The sequence below is a fragment of the Perna viridis genome, chromosome 4 (assembly GCF_037379345.1).
Source record: "Perna viridis isolate PV_CMFRI_1.1 ecotype Kerala chromosome 4, ASM3737934v1, whole genome shotgun sequence".
In the NCBI taxonomy this organism is placed as follows: domain Eukaryota; kingdom Metazoa; phylum Mollusca; class Bivalvia; order Mytilida; family Mytilidae; genus Perna; species Perna viridis.
In genome coordinates, this window is record NC_142448.1 from 17,252,043 (window position 1) to 17,276,374 (window position 24,332).

General features: G+C 31.8%; 3 protein-coding genes across 5 annotated transcripts in view; 2 read left to right on the forward strand and 1 right to left on the reverse strand.

The window, feature by feature from the left end:
• Window positions 1–433: 433 nt before the first annotated feature.
• Window positions 434–12,099, forward strand: LOC148619110 (vesicle transport through interaction with t-SNAREs homolog 1A-like). Its single transcript, XM_088578671.1, has 8 exons — window positions 434–548; window positions 1,481–1,539; window positions 1,841–1,948; window positions 2,383–2,457; window positions 2,950–3,034; window positions 6,596–6,666; window positions 7,799–7,860; window positions 8,729–12,099. The coding sequence occupies exons 1-8, from the start codon at window positions 455–457 to the stop codon at window positions 8,823–8,825; spliced, it is 651 nt and encodes a 216-aa protein (XP_088434797.1). The 5' UTR covers window positions 434–454; the 3' UTR covers window positions 8,826–12,099.
• Window positions 12,100–14,690: 2,591 nt separating this feature from the next.
• Window positions 14,691–18,607, reverse strand: LOC148619111 (nucleoside diphosphate kinase 5-like). The gene is made up of 5 exons (XM_088578672.1): window positions 18,414–18,607; window positions 16,632–16,837; window positions 16,186–16,286; window positions 15,269–15,387; window positions 14,691–14,832 (listed from the first exon to the last, which is right to left on the reverse strand). Exons 1-5 carry the CDS (start codon window positions 18,555–18,557, stop codon window positions 14,758–14,760), a joined length of 645 nt encoding a protein of 214 aa, XP_088434798.1. The 5' UTR covers window positions 18,558–18,607; the 3' UTR covers window positions 14,691–14,757.
• Window positions 18,608–18,659: 52 nt separating this feature from the next.
• LOC148619112 (uncharacterized) overlaps window positions 18,660–24,332 on the forward strand; it is a 28,572-nt gene continuing 22,899 nt past the window's right edge. For all 3 annotated transcript variants that reach the window (XM_088578673.1, XM_088578674.1, XM_088578675.1), the window contains exons 1-5: window positions 18,660–18,800; window positions 22,215–22,245; window positions 22,410–22,466; window positions 22,774–22,811; window positions 23,458–23,498. In XM_088578673.1, coding sequence (XP_088434799.1) covers window positions 18,792–18,800; window positions 22,215–22,245; window positions 22,410–22,466; window positions 22,774–22,811; window positions 23,458–23,498 — 176 coding nt within the window. In that variant the 5' untranslated portion in view covers window positions 18,660–18,791. The remainder of the gene's footprint in view (window positions 18,801–22,214; window positions 22,246–22,409; window positions 22,467–22,773; window positions 22,812–23,457; window positions 23,499–24,332) is intronic.

Below are 24,332 nucleotides of genomic sequence, written 5' to 3' on the forward strand. Positions count from 1 at the left end.
CAGCCAGCTCAGAATATCATAATATATGTAGTTAAAGGATTAGTACCTCAATTCAAAAGTAAAAGTGACGGCCTATCACAGTTAACCAGTAACCATCACAAAGTTTAATTATTATATTCAATGTGTACAGATGATGTAAAGCTAACTTTGTTGAATAGTTTGAATGGCAGTGATTTCTCTGTCAGCAGACAGCCTTCTAAATTGAGTGTTTACAAAACCCACGGACATTTTTATGCTTCCCTCCGTTTATTGCGATAAAATCGATATCTCATAACATGACTGAATAATTTATCTATCGAAAACAACCGTTATTTATTTACTTTTTGGTAAAATACTATGTGGATGGGCTTGATTTTATTCAGTTACTGATTAACGTCAACGCACCTTGCAAGATGGACAGAAAAGGCGGAAGTTTGGCAGTTGAAAGAAAACCCGGAGCGGTTACGGACCGAACATGGCCTCATTGATTGAGACGTACGAACAGCAATATGCCACATTAACAGCAGACATAACCCACAATATAAACAGTATATCAAGCACAAGGGGAGGTAAAGTGTGAAAATAAATCTCGGAATGTTCAACTGTATATAAAATAAGTTTATGAAACAGAAATCAACTCATAAATACATGACTACTGTTCCGGAACATACTATATCTAAAATGAAAGCTTCAGGTTTGCTTAATGAACCATAACCAATAATTATTTCATTTGCATCTAGTTCCCGGGGCTGGGGACAATTCAGATTGATGTCAATGGTGATGTCATCATTGCTTGTGTTTTTTTTTCATTTTTTGTCCATTTGACGGTACAAAATCACTCGCACACATTTATTTTTATTTTATCGATGACAGACTTACACAATGCACATGAACCACAAGCACTTCCGTCCAGCAATGGCAGAGTTTTATGATCAGTATCAACACATACCCTGATAAAAATCTTGGGGTACGTGTGGAAAGTAAAGCCCTGTCATTGACAGAAACAAGTGCCTGTGCCACATCTGATGTGTATGAATTAAATAATTTATTGAATGAATAATTGGGAAGATTAAAAATGACAATTATGTCAATATAACCACAAGTGCCACAAAATATAAAGATTAACTTAAAATATTTTATGGCTCTTGTGATTAATATTCAAGTGTGTAGAACCTGTTTAAATCTTCTAAGACAGATTTTTTAAAACAATTTTGAGTTTTTAAAACAATTATCTGATTTTAATAAAAAGGACTATGAATGAAACTAGATGATTTGTATGTGTACATCACAACAGTAAGGCATGGTGATATCTTGGTTATAGAAAGATAGTGAAAAAAATAATTTCACATTTGAGTAATGGAAAGTTTTTACAAATTTGCAAATCACAGCTATCAATATAATAATTAAATACACTGAAAGAAATTTAAATATTCTTGCACTAAAGGACAAAAAATTTTTACACTTATTTGTACATTGTCCATACTTTATATTTCATTTTCAGCTGAGAAACAAAAATATGTCAGACAGGTTGAAAAGTTGTTTGATGAAGCAAAAGAATTGGTTAGTACTAATATTGTTGTTTCTTTGTTCTTTATTCAAATTACATGAAAAGATTTAAAAAAAACAATTTTTTATAATTATTCATGCCTTAAAATGAAAATTTTCCTACAAATAATGCGACTTAACTGTTGCAAAAGAATCACACAAAAATTTCAATCTGATTTGGTTAATTACTGAACCATCTAAAACTAATTTGATATTTGCTTTTTGCACAGTGTTTAAATGAATAAAAAGTATAAGGATTTCTTAGTTTGTTATGTGTAGAATTTCATGTTGTCGTTGAATGATCCTCTTTTCTTAGTTGGAACAAATGGATTTGGAGGTAAAAGATTTAACAGCAGATAAACAGAAGTATAGAACTAGAGTCAAAAGTTACCAGGTGGAGTTATCTAAACTAGAAACTGATGTAGTAAGTTTGACAATAGATTCTCTTAAGATCTATGGGAGAAAACAATTGTAGCTACTTTTACTTGTATAAAGGGTTATAAAGGTACTACACCTCTATATATGTAGTAACCTTTTTGTAGTAGTATTTTGACAGTGTGTTTTTCCCTCTATCTATTAATTTCTCCAGGCATCATACAGTTTATAAACTCAGAAATAATTCAAGGGATTTGAAAAGTTTTTTTTGGAAAACTATGTATCTTCATGAAAGGAAGCCTTTTTTTTGCAGATTCTTTATTCCAAAGTTGTTGGACCTTCATTATTTAGACATGTCAGAAATATTATGTGCTTCAGCACTGCTGTTGTTATACTGTTTTTCTGGTTTAATTGACAAAGTAGTCACATTTTAAAGTCATTGTATTCTACTTGATTCAAGTTATTGATACATTTTATTTTAAGAGAAGAGCCAAGCTTGGTATAGACAGCAGTCGTGATGAGTTGTTGGGCGATGATACACATGATTCTGAAGATCAGGTTTGTTACAGTCAGAGCATTTTTACACCCCTATAAACTAACACACATTAAGGCATCAGGGATATTAAGTTTAACTGCTTACTGTCTGCTTATGTGCTGTTTATTTACTCTATGTACACATTTCAGTTATTAGTTAAACTTATCAATGTCATAAGTTGCTTGCAATTGTGCTTCTAAGGTAATGCAAGTGTATAGAGATAATTTCACGCGATTCATGCTTTATTGTTAGCAATGTTTTTTAATGATTAATAGACCATTCTAGAATTTTATAGGCCAGATTTTTGTTCGGTTGTTCAATTACCAGTATAGAAAATATTAAAATGCATCTTACTTATTCTGTGATTTATTGTAAAAATCAATTTTTAATAAAGATATAAAAATCTGCAGACTATGTGCCTATAGCCCCATCACATTCACTTTCAATAATAATCTGTATTTGAGTATTTTGCATTATGGGAAGTAGTTTTGAATGTTTCAATGATATTTTATTAGAGAAGACGTTTACTAGAAAACACAGAAATGCTAGACAGAACAACAAGGAGATTGGATCATGGGTATAGAGTCACCTTAGAAACAGGTATTGTTTTTTTACAACTGCATTCAAATTGCTGTTGTATAATGTTATGGGCTATCATTGTTGGCATTGTCGTCAGCATCTTCCTCTGGGGACACTTGGATTCCGTGCAATAACTTATTTCCTATTTAATTAGGACCTTCTGGACCCTATGGTTTTCAAAAAAAGGGGCCAAATTGGGTAAAAATAGGTGTTTTATTAAAAACCTATATTAAACGTTCGTTTTTTTTTTCAATCTGGATTATTCTTTTTTTTGTGTTCCTTATTTAATTATGGGAAACAAATGTACCAGCAGATTTTATGTGTTTTGGACCATTTTCAAGTCATAGGGATCAAAGTTAGGCAATGGTCACAAAAATTCAACTTTCAGCGGTTTTAGAGTTACAAGGAGTCAAAGGGGCCATACCCGAAAAAATTGACTTTTTATTTTTGTTCTGATTTTGAAAATTGTTAATTGAATTTAAAATTTTGTGTAACATAGTGTCCAAAGCATTTTTGTGTGTCTATAATAAATTGTAAATCCTTAAGCTTAAGTGTGTCAAGAACTAATATTGTGTACACACTTTCCCTAACTGTTCAGGGACTGTAGTTGTATCATGCTGTGCTTGGCAAAGCTTTTTTGATTAATTTAGAGACATAAGTAGTTTTTACCTGCCTCACCAATGGTGGAATAAGGTTTCGTAGCCCCTTAATTGCCTGTCCATCTGTCATGCTTAGGGTATCTATTTTATGTTATGTTATATTATTTGTTTATTATTAAGAAAACTCAGCCGCAGATTACTGCATAATAGGAGTGAATGCATATAAATATACATATAAATATTACACAGTATCAGTCACATACATGTACGATGACAAAGCAATGACTCATTACATGAACATACAAATGATAAATCAATTTAACAACTTGAAAATTGATAAATTTATCAATACTTTTTTTAAATTTTAACATACCATACATTTTTTCTTTTTTAGGATACCTAATATGATAACTCGGAATAAATTTTCTTCCGATATCTTAAACTATATTGTTTTTACATTCAGATAAATAATGATATTCGTCCCCAAGACCAGACCCACATACTGTACACAATCTTTCGTCCCTTGGTATATTTCGCCATCTACCAGTTAGATAGGAAATTTAATATTACAAACCCATAATTTACAAATATGGACTCGTTGCCCCGATTTTAGTTTTAAAAGATAAGGTTCCAATTGAAATTCGTGAATAAAAATTAGAGTAATATTCCTCTAGATGAATTGTTCATATCAGTGAACCATCTTTGGATAAACTGGTCTTTGAGACACTGTTTAATATTCATCTTTAAAAAGTTAAAATTGACATTTTCTTGAATATTCCATATTTCACTATATCCACAATCATTAAATATATAAATAATCGACTTGAAATTAAAATTATCATGCTCACTTAAGAACAGTAGTAATTTGTATAATTTTTCTGATAATTTATTCTCTTTAGAAGCTACTCTATGCCAAAAACACACCATTTCTAATTTAATATGTACTTCAAGTGGGAATCTCCCAAGTTCCCCATATACCATAAAATTTGGTGTAGATGATCTTACTCCCAATATGCATTTACAAAATTGAAGATATAATTTTTCAACAGTAGCCTTATTTTCAAACCCCCATATATCTGAAGAATATGTTAAAATAGGAACAACCAAAACGTCAAATAATTTTAATTGAAGATCAATGGAAATAGAAATGTTTTGTATCTTTTTGTATAGAGCATACAGGGCTTTTTGAGCTTGATCAATCAATTTCTTCTCTGCTTGTGCAAAAGTACCATTATAGTTAAATAAAAGCCCTAAATAAACATAAGAATCCTTTATTTCTAAGTTTTCATTTAACATTTTAAAATAAATATTTCTTGTAAATTTCCTTTTTGAAAAAAATGCCACCTTTGTTTTTGTTACATTTACACTTAATTTCCAATCTATACAATATTTTTCAAAACAGACAGTGTTTTTTGTAATTCTTAGGCTGACTCCGCAAAAATAACAGTGTCATCAACATACAGGAGGATTAATAAATTTATATACAGTTCAAGATTATCTACAAACTTTTCATTTAAAAACTTTAAACCATCTAAGGAATTTTCATCCAGATGTTCCTCCAAGTTGTTAAGGTATAAGGCAAAGAGAAAGAGTGGATAACTTTTCTCCCTGCCTTACACCGATTTCACATGTGAAAAATTCTGTTTTTAATTCCCCATTTCTTACACAAGACTTACTGTCCGTATACATGTTTAATATAACATTAAACGTTTTCCCACCAATATTATTTTTAACCAGTTTACGCCATAAACCCACTCTCCATACCCATATCAAATGCTTTTCTAAAATCCACAAAAGCACAAAATAATTTTTTCCCAAACTCAAATACAATGAAATTAATGCATGCATGACAAACATGCTATCTTGAACTGAATAGCCCTTACGAAAGTTTGAGGTCAGACAAATTGCACGGTAATTATCTAAGTTATATGGGTCACCCTGTTTTTGTATAACGGTTTAATAATTCCAATCAACCAAGAATCTGGGACAATTCCTGAGTTAAACACAAAATTGAAAAGTTTCAAATAAATAGGGAGAAACTGATTTACCGGGCATTTAATATATTCATTAACAACTTCATCATCCCACGGAGCTTTCCCATTACATTATGTAATCTGTTACTCAAAATGTATTAAACAAACTATGCACTGTACTATTGAGAAAGGAGTACATTTGTTTATACCAGTTTTCGGCCCTGTTATTTAGTGAAAACATTAGCTTTCTGACTGGAAAGACATATTTGCATATTTTTGTATGATAGCTTAAATCAGAAAAAAATCTTTTTGAGTTTTTCAACTTTAACCTGTCAAAATGATGTCACAATGTATTATTTCTATGCAACTTTAAACAATTTCTTATGAAATATGAAGTATGCGACAAACTATTAATTTAAAAAAAAAATCTTAGTAGAATAGGCTTTCATTGCTGGAATAATTTTAAAAGTTGTTGATGCATGTGGCCATTTCTTCTTCGTAGTATAAAAAATGTAATGAAATCAAATGTTTTTCACAGATTTGCTAGAATTTACACATTTTTGCTCCATTTTGCATTATGGTTTCCATGTTTTGCATTGATTAATAGCAAAAAAGGTTTTGTTATCGAATTAATAAAATCTTTCATTAAATATTAGGCTACATCTACATTGATTTGACCAAGTTTATTTTCAGGGCCAAATTTGATGTAAACCAAACAAAACCTGTTTATTGTTATTTTCTTCATTTTATACATGTTGAAATTAGCCATTTGTTAGGCAGTATATGCTATCATTTGTACATTACTTTAGAGAATTCGTAATCTGCTCAGTATTTTTTTTTTACTTTGGTTAGTGTTTATTTAAATATTAAAGATACTTACGTGCTGACAAATATATGAGAGTGATGCAGGTCCAGACATGTATGGGTCATGCTTATGTGGAAAGTAGGGACACCAGTATACAATTTTATAATATAAGACTTTCAATTCAAGTGAATTATATTTTTACCAGAGAAAATTGGTGAGCAAGTGATGGAAGATCTGTCTAACCAGAGGGAATCTATACAAAGATCACGACAAAGGGTGAGTGATATTAATGTACCAATACCCATCATTCAGCTTTCAGCTTTGATTGAAAGACGTTTTATTTTATACTGTATTTACATGTTTTATTATCTGATATTCATAATCCATGTAACGGAGATGTGGAGGGTGTAAAGTCTTTGATGTGTCCTTCAGTCTATCAGTCCTCATTTTTTTGTACAACTAATTGAATATTGACTGCTTTACTGTTTTGGTCTGAAATTGTATTTTTAAACTGTCTAAATGAAATACTTTGTATTTAATAATTGTTAACGTTTGAATACATGATTTGCTTTTCATACACTTTAAAATACATTTGCCGTTCAGTCACATTCTTGAGCATTGTTACCAACAAAGCTTCATTATGAAAACATCACACAGTCATTAAAGCTAAAAATTGAATTGTGTCATACTTCTACCACAGCTCCAGCTCCATAAGTGCCCTCTGAAATAGTAGCTTCAATATTCAGAATATAACATGGTTGACCTATCTTCAAAGTTCAATATGCCACAATATGACCATTATGGCATACATTTAATATTTGATGGGCCATCTTTTTTCCTGTGGCTTCAGTATATTTAAAACAGACATGTACATGTGGATTTGATTTTTAAGCGTATATTTAAGTTTATGTGTTGTAAGTCTAGGATAATGCCCTGCAACCCAAGATGACATGATTAGTAAAAATATAAAAACCAACTTGATTTAAGCAATACTTAAGTACCAGTCCACACAAAATTCAGACTCTGCCAATGGTGTGGAAAAACCCACCAAACAAACGATGCTTTTTCAGTCTACAAATGTTATACTTTCACACATAGATAATAAATTCTGCATTCAGTTATGCACTTTAGAAAATCATACATTTATCTCCCACTATAATCAACCAGATATCAACGATATCAAGAACAATAACTCTTGCAAAGAGCATATTTCATGTACGATCTGTATAATTTTTTATCTCAAATGCGCAACAACCGAATGAAAAAGTAAGACTGGTTATGTGATCAGTAACTGTTTCTGAACAAGAAATGAAACTGAATTCGGTGGGTTTTTGACATGCATGAATCTCCTTCTGTCTAATTTTTTGAAAGACTGCTACTAAAAATAAAATGTTTTAATTTTTTCCAGCTAGGTGAAATGAACTCTAATTTGGGAAAAAGTTCAAGGTTACTCTCAGGGATGATGAGGAGGTGAGTTGTCTCCCTTCTAGCTTGCACTTGTGTGGAAACTTCCCTTCTTGGCAAAACAGAGCAATGTTTATCAAGGGGTTCTGCATTCTGTTATGATTAATCATTAGTTTATTTCCCGCAGATCATTTTTAGCACTAATATGCAGGCAAGAAATGCTGAAAGTTTTTTTGGGCCCTGGCACGAAAAGTGGCGGTTGCCCTATAGTGATTGCTCTGTCCAAACAAACTTGTGGCCATGCTGTAATTTTTTTTTTTCTTTCGGTATAGGCTTTTGATATTTGGCATGTGGGTAAATCACCTAAAGCGATGTGCTGTGTACAATGGATAGTGGCCAATGACCTTGAACTTTGAACTCGAAGTCAAATTTCTGTTTTCCTGTGACAAACTTGTGTCAGGGCTGTAACTTTTTTGTCTTTCAATGTGGGCTATTGATATTTGGCATGTGGGTAGATCACCTTAAAAAAATGGGTCGTGTACCATGGCTAGTGACTTATAGCCTTGAACTTTGACCTCAAGGTCAAATTCCTGTTTTTCATTGACAAACTTTTGTCCAGGCTGTAACTTTTTTGTCTTTTGATGTGGGTTGTTGATATTTGGCATTTGGTAGCTCACTTAACTCCACTCCATTTATATGGCTTTATTACCATGGTTGGCCCAGAGAGATAGATTCCATCTCAATGATTTTTAGTATGAAATACATATCAAGTATACATTAAACTTTTTAAGAAGTGCAATGATATTTAAAAATGCTTTAAATATTTTAACAATCATGTTAGAACCTTTATATGTGAATTCATTCATTTTATTGTAGACCCAGTGTTGTAAAGATCTATGTATGTTTATGTCATTAAGTTACTCTAATTTTTCAGGATTATACAAAACAGACTTTTGTTGTTAGGAGTGGGACTTATATTGTTGATAATCATCATAGTGGCAATATACTTCATGGTGCGAAAGAACTCGTGACAGAGTTAAAACATGATGAACAAGTGAAAGTCTACCATTCAACTGAGGTCACAAATAAGGAAATACTAGTCAGATGTGTTCAGCCATATTTTATTTGTATTGAAAATGTGATACCTCTATTCAAGTATTACAATTGTAATTTGATTTTTAAATGCTAGGATAACTAACTACTTTTGTTCCCACTCCTATTTAAGGAAGACAACTTTTGAAACTACATTTTAATATCTTTATTGACAACTGGTATGGGAAAATGATAATGTCTTTTATGTTTTAGAAATTAGAATTATTGTAAAAACATACTAAATTATATTTATAAAGAAATGTGATAAAAGGATAACTACTGTCCAGCTTGTGTACATAACAATAATAAATAATAAGATTTTGATGTTCAAATAGTCACCATTTTTTCCTTTAACTTCTCATCTCAATTATTTCTTTCTTTGATATCTGTGTTATGTTGCAAAAATTTTTGTATGAAGTTATGATATAGAAATGTTCATGGTTATTGTATAGACATCAGTGAATTATGGAATGTTCTCATGTAAGAATATTTAATCATTTACACTATGAAAAAATCAATTTTGGACTTAGTCATGCTAAAACATAGAAATATTGTGTTATGTTAAGATTGACAAAAGTTGAAACAATAGGTTTAGTAATATCCACAATGCCATTCACCAACTATTTTTCCAGCGAAATTGAAGAAAACATTAACATTCTTGTTTTTGTTTTCACCTTTAGTTTATTCTTTTATGTTATCCAAGTATAAAGGCGCAACTCTTTGTAATTATGTTTTGGGGCCAGCTGCAGCCTGCCCTATGGTATTAGGATTTCCTCGTTGTTCATTGAAGACAAATGGGTGGCCTTGGGGTGAAATTTTCATCCCAGTGACATCTCTTTGACATATATACCATACCTATTCTCATTATATTAGACAAATCTTTAAAATAATAGGATAATCAGTTATTTGTCATGTATACACTGTAACTTAAATATCAATATTATGACCACCGTTGAATATAGTGCATAGAATACTCTAATTCACACATGACATTTTGCTCTAAATGGCCCTGAATTGTCTGCAAATGACCTTTTATCGTCGTATTCATCACAGTAATTTTAAAAAGTGATGTCATTAATCCAATTATTATAATAACAACAGGAAAATATTTCAAGTTTTGCAATGGTTGACTCAAGTGATAGTACGTCTGTGGTGCAGGATTAAAATTCATACATTGAGCAAGTCTCCTACACTAGTTTAAATGTTCTATATCAACCTTGAACATTGATATGTAACTCATTTGTTACATTAATTATCAATAAATTTTGAAAGGTATTAGAAGTGCAGAATTGGAATAGAGGTAGTAGAAATTAACATTTATATGGTTTGTTTTTCTTGTACTGGCCTCAGCACTACAAAAGTAAAAAAATACTTTAGTCCAATCAATGTCTTTGTGAAATTGATGATGTCACAAACAGGTAAAATTTTTCTCAGACTTAAGTATTTTTAAAGTTTTATGGTGCTGGGGCCTGAGGTTTAAAAGGCAATAGATGTTAGTTGTATAAGTAAAGTTCAATTATCAGAAAAATCTAAATGTAGTTTTCGGGTTAGGCCATATTGAACATTTTGTCATCTGCCTTTTAACAACTTGATATGGCGGGGTATCATTGAAGCCCTTTTTTATGTTTTGTTGCAATTATAGTAGTCCTATTCTTTCTGTTCATTAGAGCATGTATGAAAAGGTTCATTCACTGTGAGTGAGAATTATTCATTAGATTTCATTAGGGTTATTAGTATTCAACAAAATATGAGATGATGTCAGTCATATGCAATTTGTGTAGGTTTTTTTTTAATCTACTTTGGATAAGATAATGTCCAAGGGCATCAAAATTTTACTTTCATTCTACTAACTTCAACAGTTAATCTTCAACATGGGAAGAGAAAAAAAAACTGAGAAATTTGTGCTTTGTCAAATATTTTTTAAAACACAATTAATAGCCATGTCAAGCATGGATATAGTGTCAATACTTATTTCAACTCTAGATATTTGGTGCAGATGCTGTCATATAATGGTATCATGCTATTGGCATTTGCATTGTCTTGTCCATAGACACTTCATATACAGACAAAAACTGGTGTTTCCAACTTGTCCCAACTGTTCAAGGTTCTGCCACCTCTGCCTTTGTTTCAGGCTGTGTTCTGTGAAGCATTTTATTGCATATGATTATACAGATTTTAACTTACATGTATGATAATTCTTTCAAGTTTTCTGATTGAGAGAAGCAAGCATTTATAATTGTATTAGTTTAAATGAATTATTAAGCCTAAACACTAATTTGAACCAAGTAGATGCGTGTTAGTCTAATTTTTAATTCAACCATATTTCTTCTTTTCAACTCATTCTGAACCTGTGATCAGTTTGCATGTACTTTGCTGTTTTTATCAGGATATTCTGTTTTGTGATGTTACCAAACTTCATATTGTGTAGATTTTATCATCCTATTTATGCATTAGAGGTCTTCATTGATAAGACTGTAGTCTTCACATTGTTTCATATTTTGACACTATGAAAAGTCTTATCTATTCTTCATCCTTATTATGACTTTATTTGGGTCATTTGAAGTTACTTCCCACTGACTATCTGAGTCACAAAATTCTTATGGCAATGTATTTTATGAATGAAAACAGAAGAGTAATTCTGTTTTTTTTTAGTGTAAAGATTCAAACCGACATGCATTATCAATCTATTAGATAATATGGTTTTGTATTTTAAATTTGGAAGCTGTAGGTATTAACTGGATTTTCTTAAGGAAACAATGGGTTATTTATTTTTGGTAATTAAGCTGGGGATGACTGCCAAACATTGTTCATGCAGTAACTTGAAAAGTGTTTGGCAGATTTTTTTTCAAATTTGGATATACATATATTGTGTCCTGGGATAAAATGAAGGAAGGTCATGTCGGATTTTTACAAATATTTTGTTGTTCCATAGCCATTATTAAATTGTCAAAGTTACCGTACTCAAATAAACTCATGCATTAATTTCTGAATTCCCTATTTTTGTGTATCCTGCAGAGTAATTTATTTATTGATTTTATATACAGAAATAAATGTAACACAAAAGTGAACATAGTATTTGTTGATATACTTTAAATGACAGACCATTATGATTTTATGTTATATTTATTTCCTTCAGGAGTTTGTATGTTGGTTGTTGTTGTAATACCAAACTTGAAGTTTTAATATTGTAATAAAATGAGACATATGAATGCATTTCATGTTCTTACTGCAGTTGAAAAAAATCCTATTAATTTTCTCTCATGATGTCTTTACAGTTGAAATCCTCATCTATACTTGGTAGATATTCCTCATACTTTAAAAAATAATCATCTACCAATTGTATTAAAGATGTTATCAAAATGCTGGAATTTTTTATAGACAACATAATTGCCCAGTGTAGTGGACAGTTTTTTCAACATATACGGTCGGCATGCCAATGGGAACAAATTGTGCTCCTTCACTTGCTGACTTGTTCCTTCACTCTTATGAGGCTCACTTTGAAGCTGATCTGATCTACAGAAAGGAACATCATTTAGTCAGATCATTTGATCTCACTTTCCCCTATATAAATGAGTATTATCGTTAAACAATCCTAGTTTCGGTGATTTTATACATCGCAATCTACCCCAAAGAACTTAAGATAAAAGATACTCCAGGTACTGTGAAGTCAGCCTCATAACTTGACCTACACTTAAGAGATCGATGGTGACATCCCTTCAGCATTAGTTTTCATATCACAACTTGTATGTTATGCCAGAGCTTGCTGTAACTATGCAGACTTTTTGTACCACACTAGACTATTTACAATTAGACTTATGGTACAGGGTTAAGATGCTACAAGATTGAAGTCATCACTATAGAAGTTTTATTGTCATCATCATGAACTGGTGGATCATTATGGTGTATCCATCTGCAATATGAGAACCAATTTGTTCAACTATTCATAGTTTTCCTTTCTTCTTTCATCTACCTTGGATTTGACTTTTTATGAACAACACAGTGGGTGTTTCTAAAAAAAGCAGAGGACACTTACCCTACCGGTGTAAATGGTCCATACTCCCAGTTTTTAGTTGAGTCCAAGTTGCTCATTTACTTTTGTTGCTTTGTACATATTATTTTTGTTATTTTATGCTCTTTGTTGTGTGTGTCTGTTTTCCCTGTCTAGTCTTTAGTTCTTGGGTAGTACAATACAGTTAGGTCATTTCCAAATATTTGGTCTCATTTTGTTGAAACAAAGCTGTTTTTAGGCAGTCTGCACAGAAATTTCTAGTGTTTTGTCATAAAAAAGTGCATATTTTTTAAATCCTTGGTGTGTGGAGGTTCAAGTCATTTATAAGTAATTTAGTGATTATTGTTATAAAATCCAGTAGCCATGGTAACATACTGAAAAAAATATTACTGAGTTTTAGTACAACTCAGGGGTGCCTTTCCAAAACTGACAGCCAATTACTATGTTTTATAAAATATCAGGCACTTAGACACTACCACAGGATGAAATCATGCATGAATTACATGGAAAAAGGGTTAAAATAATAAGACCTTTTTTGATCGGTATTTTGAAAATCAGTCATCTGATGCTGAGGAGAGAACCTAATATGGCAGGGGACTGAAATGTTCCGAATACCATTCTTCCTTTAAATTACACCTGTTTACCATTACATATATTACATCTGTCTATGTGTAAATGCTTAACTACATTTAAACAATGTATCCACCAAAATTCAACTTTTAATTTTAAGTTTTACAAATTTGACGGGGGTAACTGGGTGTGCGAAACAGTGCGCCTTAATGTAATTGTATAGTGCACTTGATTACTTTTTTTTATTTCTATTAGTATCTTGGTCCCCTGATTACTTGAATAAGCTTTTTACCAAATAACCTTTAACCCTGTAAATTTGCAATGTAAATGAAAACATTTATTTTGGTATGTGAAGTTTGAAGTAATAAAGTGTAACCTAATTAGTGCTTGATATTATTTCTGGTAATTATTGCCCCTATGTTAAAGAGTAGGGGTGAAATATTTCCATTGTATAACTTGACATGTATTCTTGAATGAAGAATAATTTTTTTACATTAAGTGTGAAGCTTTGGCATGATAAATGTCATGTGGTCTGATAAATCACTTATCACTATCCAGATACTCTGAAAAGGTGTCCAGAAAAAAGGAGGGGTTCAAGGCTATTATTTGCTCATTTTTGCCAAAATTCTGCATGAAATTGATAGAAAATTTCCACCAACTGATGAGTTTCTGAAACCCAGAACCCTTCCCCCTAGATCCACCAGCAACAATATTTGGTTTATATAGTAATTAACACAGTCTCCTGAGTTGAATGATCATGATGAAAATGTTGTATAGCCAAGGTTTAAATTTATTTTATGTTCTTTTTCAGAAAATGTATACTAGGATAATGCCCCCTCTGATCCGGTGAAACAAATTTTTCCAGAGGTTCTGAAAACACTTTGAAGGCATTCCCAATATTTTACAATGCTTTTAGGTACTCTGATTTGTACTTGCAGCATTTATCAAAATATGCTCTTTTTCAGCATTTTTTTGGTCAAACATGGTAACAACTGGGAAAGCATGACACATTTACTTGCTTAGTTAATAGGGCATGGTTTGCCAGGAGATTTGAAGATTCTGGCTATTTGAGAGCCTATTGTTATTTTTGATGAACTTGATGAGATCACCAAACAATTTCAGTACTAGTCTCTTTGTATTGGTAATACCTGCAGTTGGGAAAATAGACTGATTCCTTTTCATAATGAATTGAATTATACTGTGTACATAAAAAAACCCACTCAGATTAGGTTTCTGACAGTTTTACTATTTACAAGAATTATATACAGGGGAAATAATGTCTTTAAAATAAATTAAGCTTCTTGAACCAGCTGTCTGACTTTTGGTTTGTTAGGATTGTTTTCCAGTAACCAGTCTGCTAACCAGATCTGAAAATGTAATGTTGCAAAATCATAAAATAAAAAAAATAAATGTTAATGCGTATCAGGAAATAAAGCACTAACATACTGTATCAATCTTTTTTTAAAACAAACCAAAGGCAACCAAAGGTTCTGGTTGTACGAGTTTACAGTGAGTATTGTATCTGGTTGTCTGTTAGATAAGCATGGATTTAAACTTGGACAATCTTTTGTATTGTATGCAGAAATATAATTTATAAAAAAAAATGTTTTAAGTGTATCTGGTGAATAATGAAGTGTGAAGTAGTGTTTTTCTCTGGTGAACATAGAAAACACACAGCCTAATTCTCAATAGCTTTCCCTATGTAGTCCTAAGAAAATGTCTTCTTATGTCGAATCAACAATTAAAAATCAAGTCAAAGTTGCTCATTTACATTACAAATTGGGATTTCACTATTAAACATACCACAGGGTCAATAGGTTTCTGTTTACATAATTCAGTGAGTCCTTTTAGTAAGGTAGGATTAACAGATTTTGCAAGGTAGTCTTTAGCTGCTTGACCTGTTTGAACCGGTTCTATCACACCTAAAAATAAACCATCATCATCATTATCTTGTCAACTATAATTTATAGTATAAATTTTTAAATTGAAATATCAAGTGAAAAAAAGCCTGGATAAGATAAATAGAATAACAATGATATTTACCTTGATGAAATAAAAACTGAAACCAGCTCAAAAATTCTAAACAAAGTAGAATTATATGAGTGAACAACTGCAAGGATATATAGAGTCAATTATGAAGATGTAATATTTTTTAAAGAAACTAGAAGTCTAATACTGATAATTGGTTTAAAACAAATTTTAAACTGAAACTATATTTGAGTTTAAAGGAGTTCTATGGCCTTAACAAATGAAAACAGTATTTCACTTGGTGAGCAATACTTTAGAGAATAGTTTACTGCAATATTAAATTAACTCTTTATTGACTGCAGTGCTTAATGACAGTTTAGTTCATATTTATAAATTATTTTCATAGTTATATTGCTAGTTAAATGAAAGTGTTAACAAGCAAAATCCTTAAAAAGAGAGAGCTGACACAATAAAATTTTGTTCTTTTTATATAATTTCCCACATTTCATTCAGGAAATAACACATGGCACCCAATTTCAATTTTTGAAACATTTTTTATATTGCCACTAAGTTATCAGTATTTGGCTAATCAGAATACAGAATTGTGTTCAGGTGACTTGCATTTCCATAGAAAAACATCTTTAAGGTCAAAGGATAAAAAACAAAACTATACCCAATGCATCAGAAAAAGATAACAGAAAATTATGCACTTGTAAAATTGCTCATTTACAGTAGTTAATGTTTTGACTTACTGTCTGGGAAAAAGAATCTAATTTCTCTCTCTGCTGCTGAGAAAGTGTCACTACCATGTAAGGCATTTTTCTGATCATCAGTTCCATACACTGCACGCAAACTGCAAGATATAGTCACAAGTTATATCACAATTTATGATACACATACTCTTGATATTTAATAGATCTGTCTTTGCATTTGTACATATTCATTATTTTAAATGAGTACCGGTACATAGTTACAGCAAAAGAAAATACCAGTATATGATATCAGCCCCTAATGAATTAAACCATACTTATCATAAACCATCCAAGATGTCTTAATTAAAAACTATCAAATGCAATAAAATAGTAGAATTTGATGTTTAAATATTTTGCATCATTTCAAATTCCATCTAACCAAATTCTGAATCACTAAACACCATAAAGATGTAACCAATTTAACAGTAATTAAATTACAAACATACCAATCAGGATGTGTCTGTTTTGCTTTGAGAGAATTTGTTGGACCAATCAGTTCTTTCCAGTATGAAATTGCCTGATCTCTTGAAATAACCAAAGCTATGATTGGGCCACTACTCATATAAGCAACCAAACTTGTAAATGCAAATTTTCCAAAATGTTCAGCATAAAAATCACTGGCTTGTTCTGGTGTCAAATGAACTCTTCTTTGCTATAAAAATAAATAAAAGCATCATTAAGATTTCAGTTATTGCGTTTCAAAAAATATATTCTATGTCAGTGTTTACAACTTTGTAAAGAAAAAATATTTCAACTGTCCTATTAACCTTAGTGTACTTCAAGGGACTCTGGTATGTCTTCAAAAAGTGTAGGGACTCACTGCTTTTTTTTAATTTTGGGAACTCTCATAAACAGTGTCTTGTGTGTATTCCATGTCCTGTATATAGGTTGTGGGTCCCCTAAAGTACACTAAGGCATTATTGGGATCATTTACTTTAGGGAACTCTCATAAATAGCGTCTTGTGTGCATTCCATGTCCGGTTAATAGGTTTTGGGTCCCCTAAAGTACATTAAGGCATTATAGGGATCATTTACATCGTACTTTAGGGGACTCACACTATTACACATGATATGCAGTAAATTTATAGTTTTATGCGTACCGTAGGTGATGCAGATCATTTCTTGAAGTCATACATTCCAGCAAATCATGCATTTAATGCATTTCTACCTTTGCACTGAATCAATCATAGTGCACAATCTCATGAAAAAAAAACCCAGCAAAATATGCCATTTATGGGGTGGGTTCCCTAAAGTAAACTTGGGAAATCTTGAGTCCCCAATGGTAAATGAAGGCCTGACATTTTGTTAAATAGACCCTCATCTCAAAGGCATAACAATCTCATGATTTTTTTTTGGAACAGTGATTGTCTTAGTTTTGAGGGCAAGCTGTACACCTGCAGTCAATTTAAAAAAAGTGGTGTAAAATTGATTCTGACCTCACAATGCTATAATCAATTTAGTATGACTTTTTGTGAAATTAATGCCTGTATCAGTATCTGTACAAAGTAGTGTGTCATAGATTATGCACCAACTTACAGTTTCTATATGACAGGAAGTAGTGATTAAGTGTCACGGATTAAATTGATGATGGTTCCTTAAACCTTAAAGCCAGGGGCATAGCTAGGCCTGTTTTATTTGTATGCAAAATTACGGCGAGGGGTCTTGGTGGGGGGGGGGGTGCTCAAAGCCCCCAGTGGTTCATTGCATAAAACCTTTATTTCATCATTAAAATGTGTGTTTTTATTTTGGTTACTTTTTCCGAAAGTACGCAACTGCGTATTTGTGTATAGGCAGCTACGCTCCTGAAAGCTGTTTTGACAAATCTAGGGTTTTCATTTTATTATGTGCAAAAGAAGGATTTCATGCCAACACAAACAAAACCAAATAAAACAAAACATGTCTTACTTAAGATTCGAGCAGACCACTCAGTAGCATTTCACGTTTAACCCATGACAAAGGGCCATGTTATTTTTTATTATTTTTAGTAGTATATTATATTAGCAATAATAGTACCAAAAAATTTTTAATTTATTGACAATATAACAATATACATTTGAGTTATGGTTATGCTTTCTGTTTACGTTGTTTAATCAAGAATTACTTCACTGCATCATAAATTCTTTAAATCAAATTTTCACAAAATGGAATCCCACATGATCAAAACATTTGATCATGCACTGATGTTGTAAAATAAAAAAAAAGTACCTGTAAAATAAAAAAAAAAGTACCTGTAAAATTGAAAACCCGGATCTCAAAATTATATCTTTGATTTCCTCTGCTTTGTATATAGCATCGGGTTTAATGATAGCCAGTGTCCTTTCCACATAAACATGCGGTGGCTCCATTGAAACTGTTTCGTTCTCCCCTGTCATTTTGAACTGTCTAGTTATGGCGTCCTGTTGCTAAGAGATATTGTGTTCTCGAGGAAATCGCGTAATATTGATTTCGCGAGACCTCTTAATGAACTGGGTTCCGCGAGATCAAATTCCTAACGAACCTCCAAGCACAATTCAAGGAACCAGCTGATGTCAACAATGATTTGAAGTCGAGCACTTACATTAAAATAACAATTTTCTGTTTATCTGAACACAAAACTCAAGGGAATCATGGCTAACGTAAGAATGAATGTTATTCTTGGTGTTATGCAAAAGTTTGAATATCCGTTTCAACCACTGCGAAGCACATTTATTGCCTGTCAGATGTTGTGGCATGCATGGACAAGAAATTAAAAACACACAGCTGCATTAGTTTAAAATTTTGTCCATAAATGGTGTATAAAACTAAAAAAATACAGGTTCACTAGCTCCATTGGTACTAGTCCACCTCCCTTTTGAGTGAGACATAGTCCCCTTACTGGCCTTAGTCTGTCAGATATTCAAAAAATGACTCCATGAATGTCCTGATTATCTGGACTACTGTGTTACAGCAATGCAGTTATACCTACAATACCATATTATCATACAACTAGATTTTAAAGGGTAAGACCTCCTTTGCATTAAGTTAGGCTCTTATAATAAATCATACCCATGTAAACAAAAATAAATAACTTTTAATGCAAAATGCGCTTAATAAAATGCACAAGGCTATGCAAAGTTCAAATTTTTTAAAATATATGTGGATAGCCATCTTGCAAAACTCTCCTATCTGAAGGAAGATCATAATTAGACTTTAAGAAGTCCAATTGGCTCGTGATGTCACTAAGTCGATTTGGTACCGATACAAGTACTGCAAATGATATGTAAACAAAGAATATTCCGTAAATATTTCTACGATCCTGTTTATCTAATCACCAAAACATGATGAATTGTCAAGCTTATGAATGATAAAAGAAAAATATTCTAAAAGTTTTTTGACTGGCAACATGAACACTCTTAGGAAGTAGCCATTAGATTTTCCTCGGACATATACTAGTCATCCGGCTGCAAATCCCGTTGTTCATCAATGTTGTCTGACATTTGCTTACATGTTGTGCCTCAATCTCTTCTTCTGTATATTTTGTGTTGAAATTATAGGGGGAAAGTCCCAAATTTTCAATTTCTTCAGACATTGTAATCAATTACCTATTTACTTTCACTTTACAACTCGACTTTGTGACGTCACGGCTCAACCGATCATGGTAGCGCCCATGGGTGCAGGAAATTTAAATTTTCTTATTATAAATCTCAATTAATTAGTTAAGAAAAGAAAATTATTTTGTTTCAATTTAATTTTCATGAATATTTAACAGATTAGTTTCCATATTTATGACTTGTACAATAACATAGTCTTCTCCTGTAATAAGAGGAAGGCATTAGCTTTGAGTGGCAGTGAACTGATGGCTGAAGCATAAAGTACCAAGTTCCATTCACAGGGGCTTGCTCCCACTATCAAATATGCAGCCCGACTAGTATGTAAACACGAAAAAGGGGATCCCGGGTTGGGGTGTGCCTCCCTTCAACTCATTTTTTTTTTCAAATAAAATCGAATATATTACTATTTACTGCTAGGCAATCACTTGACAAATGATAAATCTAATAAATAAACACAAGTATCATCATCAAATACTTCTAATCAAAGCAATACAAGGATTTGTACGTCCAAACTCCATATTTCTACAATTGTTTGGACTGAAAGTGAAACTACTGTGACCTTCGACATCGCTAGACAAACCTGGTTTGCTGTGCACTCATCATGTTATTATCGATAACACTTGGAATACAAACAAATTCCATACCTGCCAACTAACATGATTTAATCGTGTTTTCACGATTTTGACCATTTATCCCGCCAACACGATTTTTACAGGTCAAATTTGACCCAAAACACGATTTTGTCAAAATTACCTAAAAACTCGAAATCAAACCCCTAAATTCATGTTTCAGTCTTCTTTCTTTATTTAGAAGAGTCATAAATCTGACTAAAGGTGTAAATTGCTGTCTAAACAGATAAGGGTACGTTTTATGACAGGCAAATAATCTCCAAGGAGCAATCAGCTGATCAGGGTTTGACAGTTAGAAAATGAATCTACGCCTATTTCATGAACATCCTATCATTTTCTAAATACTAATTTCTACTCCACAATTAATTTGACAATACCGTTATTTTAACAGGTTTCAAATTTGTAGAATCATGTATGTAAACAAAGTTTAAAATTATCATTGTTTGTACAAAATAAGTTACCTCCCTTGCAGTCTTCACATTTTATGTAATTTCATTTATTTCAACACTGCAGTATTTTTTCCAAAAGTTTTGTGTGCAATAGTTAAAAGAAATACTATTCCTTTTACCCGGTAAATAGTGATGATTTTGGAAATTCAGTAGCAACATTTTTGAATATTTGTTACATGTCCTCATATACTGTACCTCATGGTAAGCATTTAATGAAAAGTAAGGGTTGCCCAAGTTTCTTTCTATGTTATTTTGAAGAACTTTTCTGCTTCATTCAGTGACACAATTCTAGTTCAAAACTTGAACACTACCTCCCCATCAACTAACATTAATTGAAAGAAGGAAATATGTGCTCATTGTATTTTCGAATAGTAGAAATGAATTTGAATGTAAATAAAAGTTTTCTCATTTATTTTTTTATGAATTTGATAAAACTTCAGAATTTTTATCAGGTTTTGAGGAATCCAACTCAAAGAAAGAGGAGGGGGGCTTACAAACTTCAATCTTTTGTAGTGCATGCACATTGTTCATCTTTAATGCTATAATGATTGTCTTATTCATACATTACTACAGTAAAACCCATGCAGTTTGCAAAATATGTCCCGAAAATGTCGGTTCACACATCCCACGAAATAAAACCCATTGGGATTTTCATAAGTTGGCAGGTATGACAAATTCCTGTGCTTTTTAGCGTCATTGTAATTCATAAGATAAGTGCCGAGAACACCTGGTTTGATAGTGGGAACAAGCTGCCATGGTTCCATTTAAAGTAGAGTAGACTACCTGTCATTAACTACCTTTGCCAGTTTGAATATTTTATCAGTGGGAGCTGGCAAAGGGCATTCCAAATGTTTGTACATGTATTATTAATTGTTGAAATATTCCAGGTTTTGTTGACATGGATTGTCTGTCTTGTTCTGTGTTATTCACTCTCAATTGAATTAAATCTAAAAATGTAAATTCACCAGTGTCTGGGTTCGGTATAGAATGCAAAGTTATACAATGATCACTGCAACCGGAAGTGTGTAACTCATATTTTGGGCTTTCATAATTGAGATAATGATGAATCCAACATGTGTGCTCATTTCAGGCACTTCAATTTTTTGGGTTGTTTTTGTTTTGGTGTTTGTGCAAATGTCTTTTTTGTTTTGCATTCTGTAAAAACCTGAAAATTTTGTACTTACATTATTACACAATAAAAAATTAAGTATGGTAGCAGCTTCAAATATGATACATTTAGATTGCTGATCTGTAAAAAATCAATTTTGGGGGGGCCTTATCAATATTTTTGAAATTGCTTTTCACACTTAAAACAAATTATTTACTCAAGGTATTTCTTCTAGTTTGTTCATATTATATTTTCTACATATATGTACTTTCAGATGTGGACACCTGGAAACAAGAAACAGCCAAGTATGTATCATTTAATTATATGAGTGTAAATGTATTTTTCAATGATGTCAAACAGTTTAAAGATTGACCAAGTTAAAATTTTGTAAAATATGATTTAAAAGATGAATAATTTAGTTTATAAAAAGGAATAAACTGGACTATGAAATTACACATTAATTTTGCAGAAGGGAAGAAGAGTTCAGATGGTCTTGATGACTTACTTGGTGACTTATTGGATGAAGGTAATATTCTATAGAACAGTATCTACAACTACGTTTTATCTACTACATAAACTTTGGGTGACAGTGAAGGAAAATATTGATCATGTCCTTTTATTTAAATTTTATTAAAAAAAAAATCATTACTACTATTGCTTGTATTTTAAGATTTTATGATGTTTGGGATACTTTAAAGGAGAATTCTCACAATCCTGAGTCTTGACAATTTACTAATTAACCAGAGGCCACCAATTTATGATCATGCATACACAACATCTATGTACCTTCTGTGAGTGTAATACTGTATTGATTTAACACCTTTCTATTTCAGATGTTTCTCCAAAGAAAAAAACAACCCCAACTCATATTGTAAGTATTCCTGTGTTTTTTGGTCAAGTGGGAGAGGGGGTTCAAAATTCAGTTAATGGCTTCTTGGTACAGATATTGTTCATGTAGTTTTAAGTCAGGCAAACACACGCATGGGCCCATGATCAAGGGATGGGATCTCCCTTGTAAATTGAAAGGAAACAGGAATTTAGCACCAAGAAGTGGCTGGGAAAAGATCTAAAAGCAGGTATAAGGAGACAGGAACTTGGGCAGGTTTTTTTACCAATTTAGGGAAGAACACTTTAGCTGCTACCTCCTGTCCACCCCACCCCATGAACATTTACACGTACATTTTATAGCTTTGATGTTTCTCTTTCCTCAGTTCAATACAATCAGTACTTTTTAGTGTAATGTTCACACAACATAAAACATGTGAAATAATCTTTAACATTCATAGAAACATTCAGCCAAAATTCTGTCAGTAAGCATAACATATATTGAATATCATAATGTTGGTTGAACTTCAATATCTGTACATTTTGGATTAAGATGCCATTGAATATTTAAGACAACTTAAGATATTGGCTATATTTCTTGCAAAGAAAAATCCCACTGAAATATTAAAAGAAGTATCAATAATGATCAGTATTAAAAATAAATTATCTCTAAAAAATAAACTATATTTCAGTCTGCTACGAGACAAAAGTCATCTGAAATAAAGAAGCAAGGGTAAGTTTAATTATTTAAATTCCTTTTTATGTTCGTAAAGATTGATTTGTACACGTCTTTGAATAATTAAAGGTTATACAGGGAAAGCGTTAAGTTGGGATTCTTGTCTTGACAGCAGGGCTAGACAGATTTCTATTATGAAAAAAAATATCTAGACTTGACAATTATGGTGAGGGTTGCTAGTAAAACCCCAGGAATTTTTTTCAAAATTTAAAGCAAAATCTTGCATTCTGAGAATGTTCTGAGCATGCTTTGAATGGTTTATACCAAATTCAAATGTGAAAGTTTTATATCATGAGAAAGGTTTTATTTTTTTGTTGAGAGATAAAAATATATTCAAAGTGATGTCCATATAAAAATAACTTTTAGATTCTTATCTTCTTTTATAAAATGTAATGAAGAAAAGGACAACTCTGGTCAACTCAAAAATCAAATTTTTGAAGATGCAAATTTATTTTGGGTCTGTTAAAAATACTGAGAAGGGCATACAGTTTAGAAACCTCCGGATGTTTGGTGTCACCCATAATTATGATTGTAGTCATTTAATTTCTTGAATTTAATGGGAAGATAAGTTAATTATTTTAGGCACTTGTATGATCAACATAACTGCCCAAACCTCAATTTGTCAATTAGAACTACTGGTCCATTTACACTACACTATAAATTAATTTTCTGCATGTTGTAATAAAAATGGTTTTGATGTTCAATTTAGACAATTTATGGAGGACTGGGTATCGTCTAAACATACAGTCTAAAACTAAGACAAGTTGACCTAGATTTACGTGCTATCAGACCTGCAGTAATTTCCAACCCATGTTACATAACAATAACTCA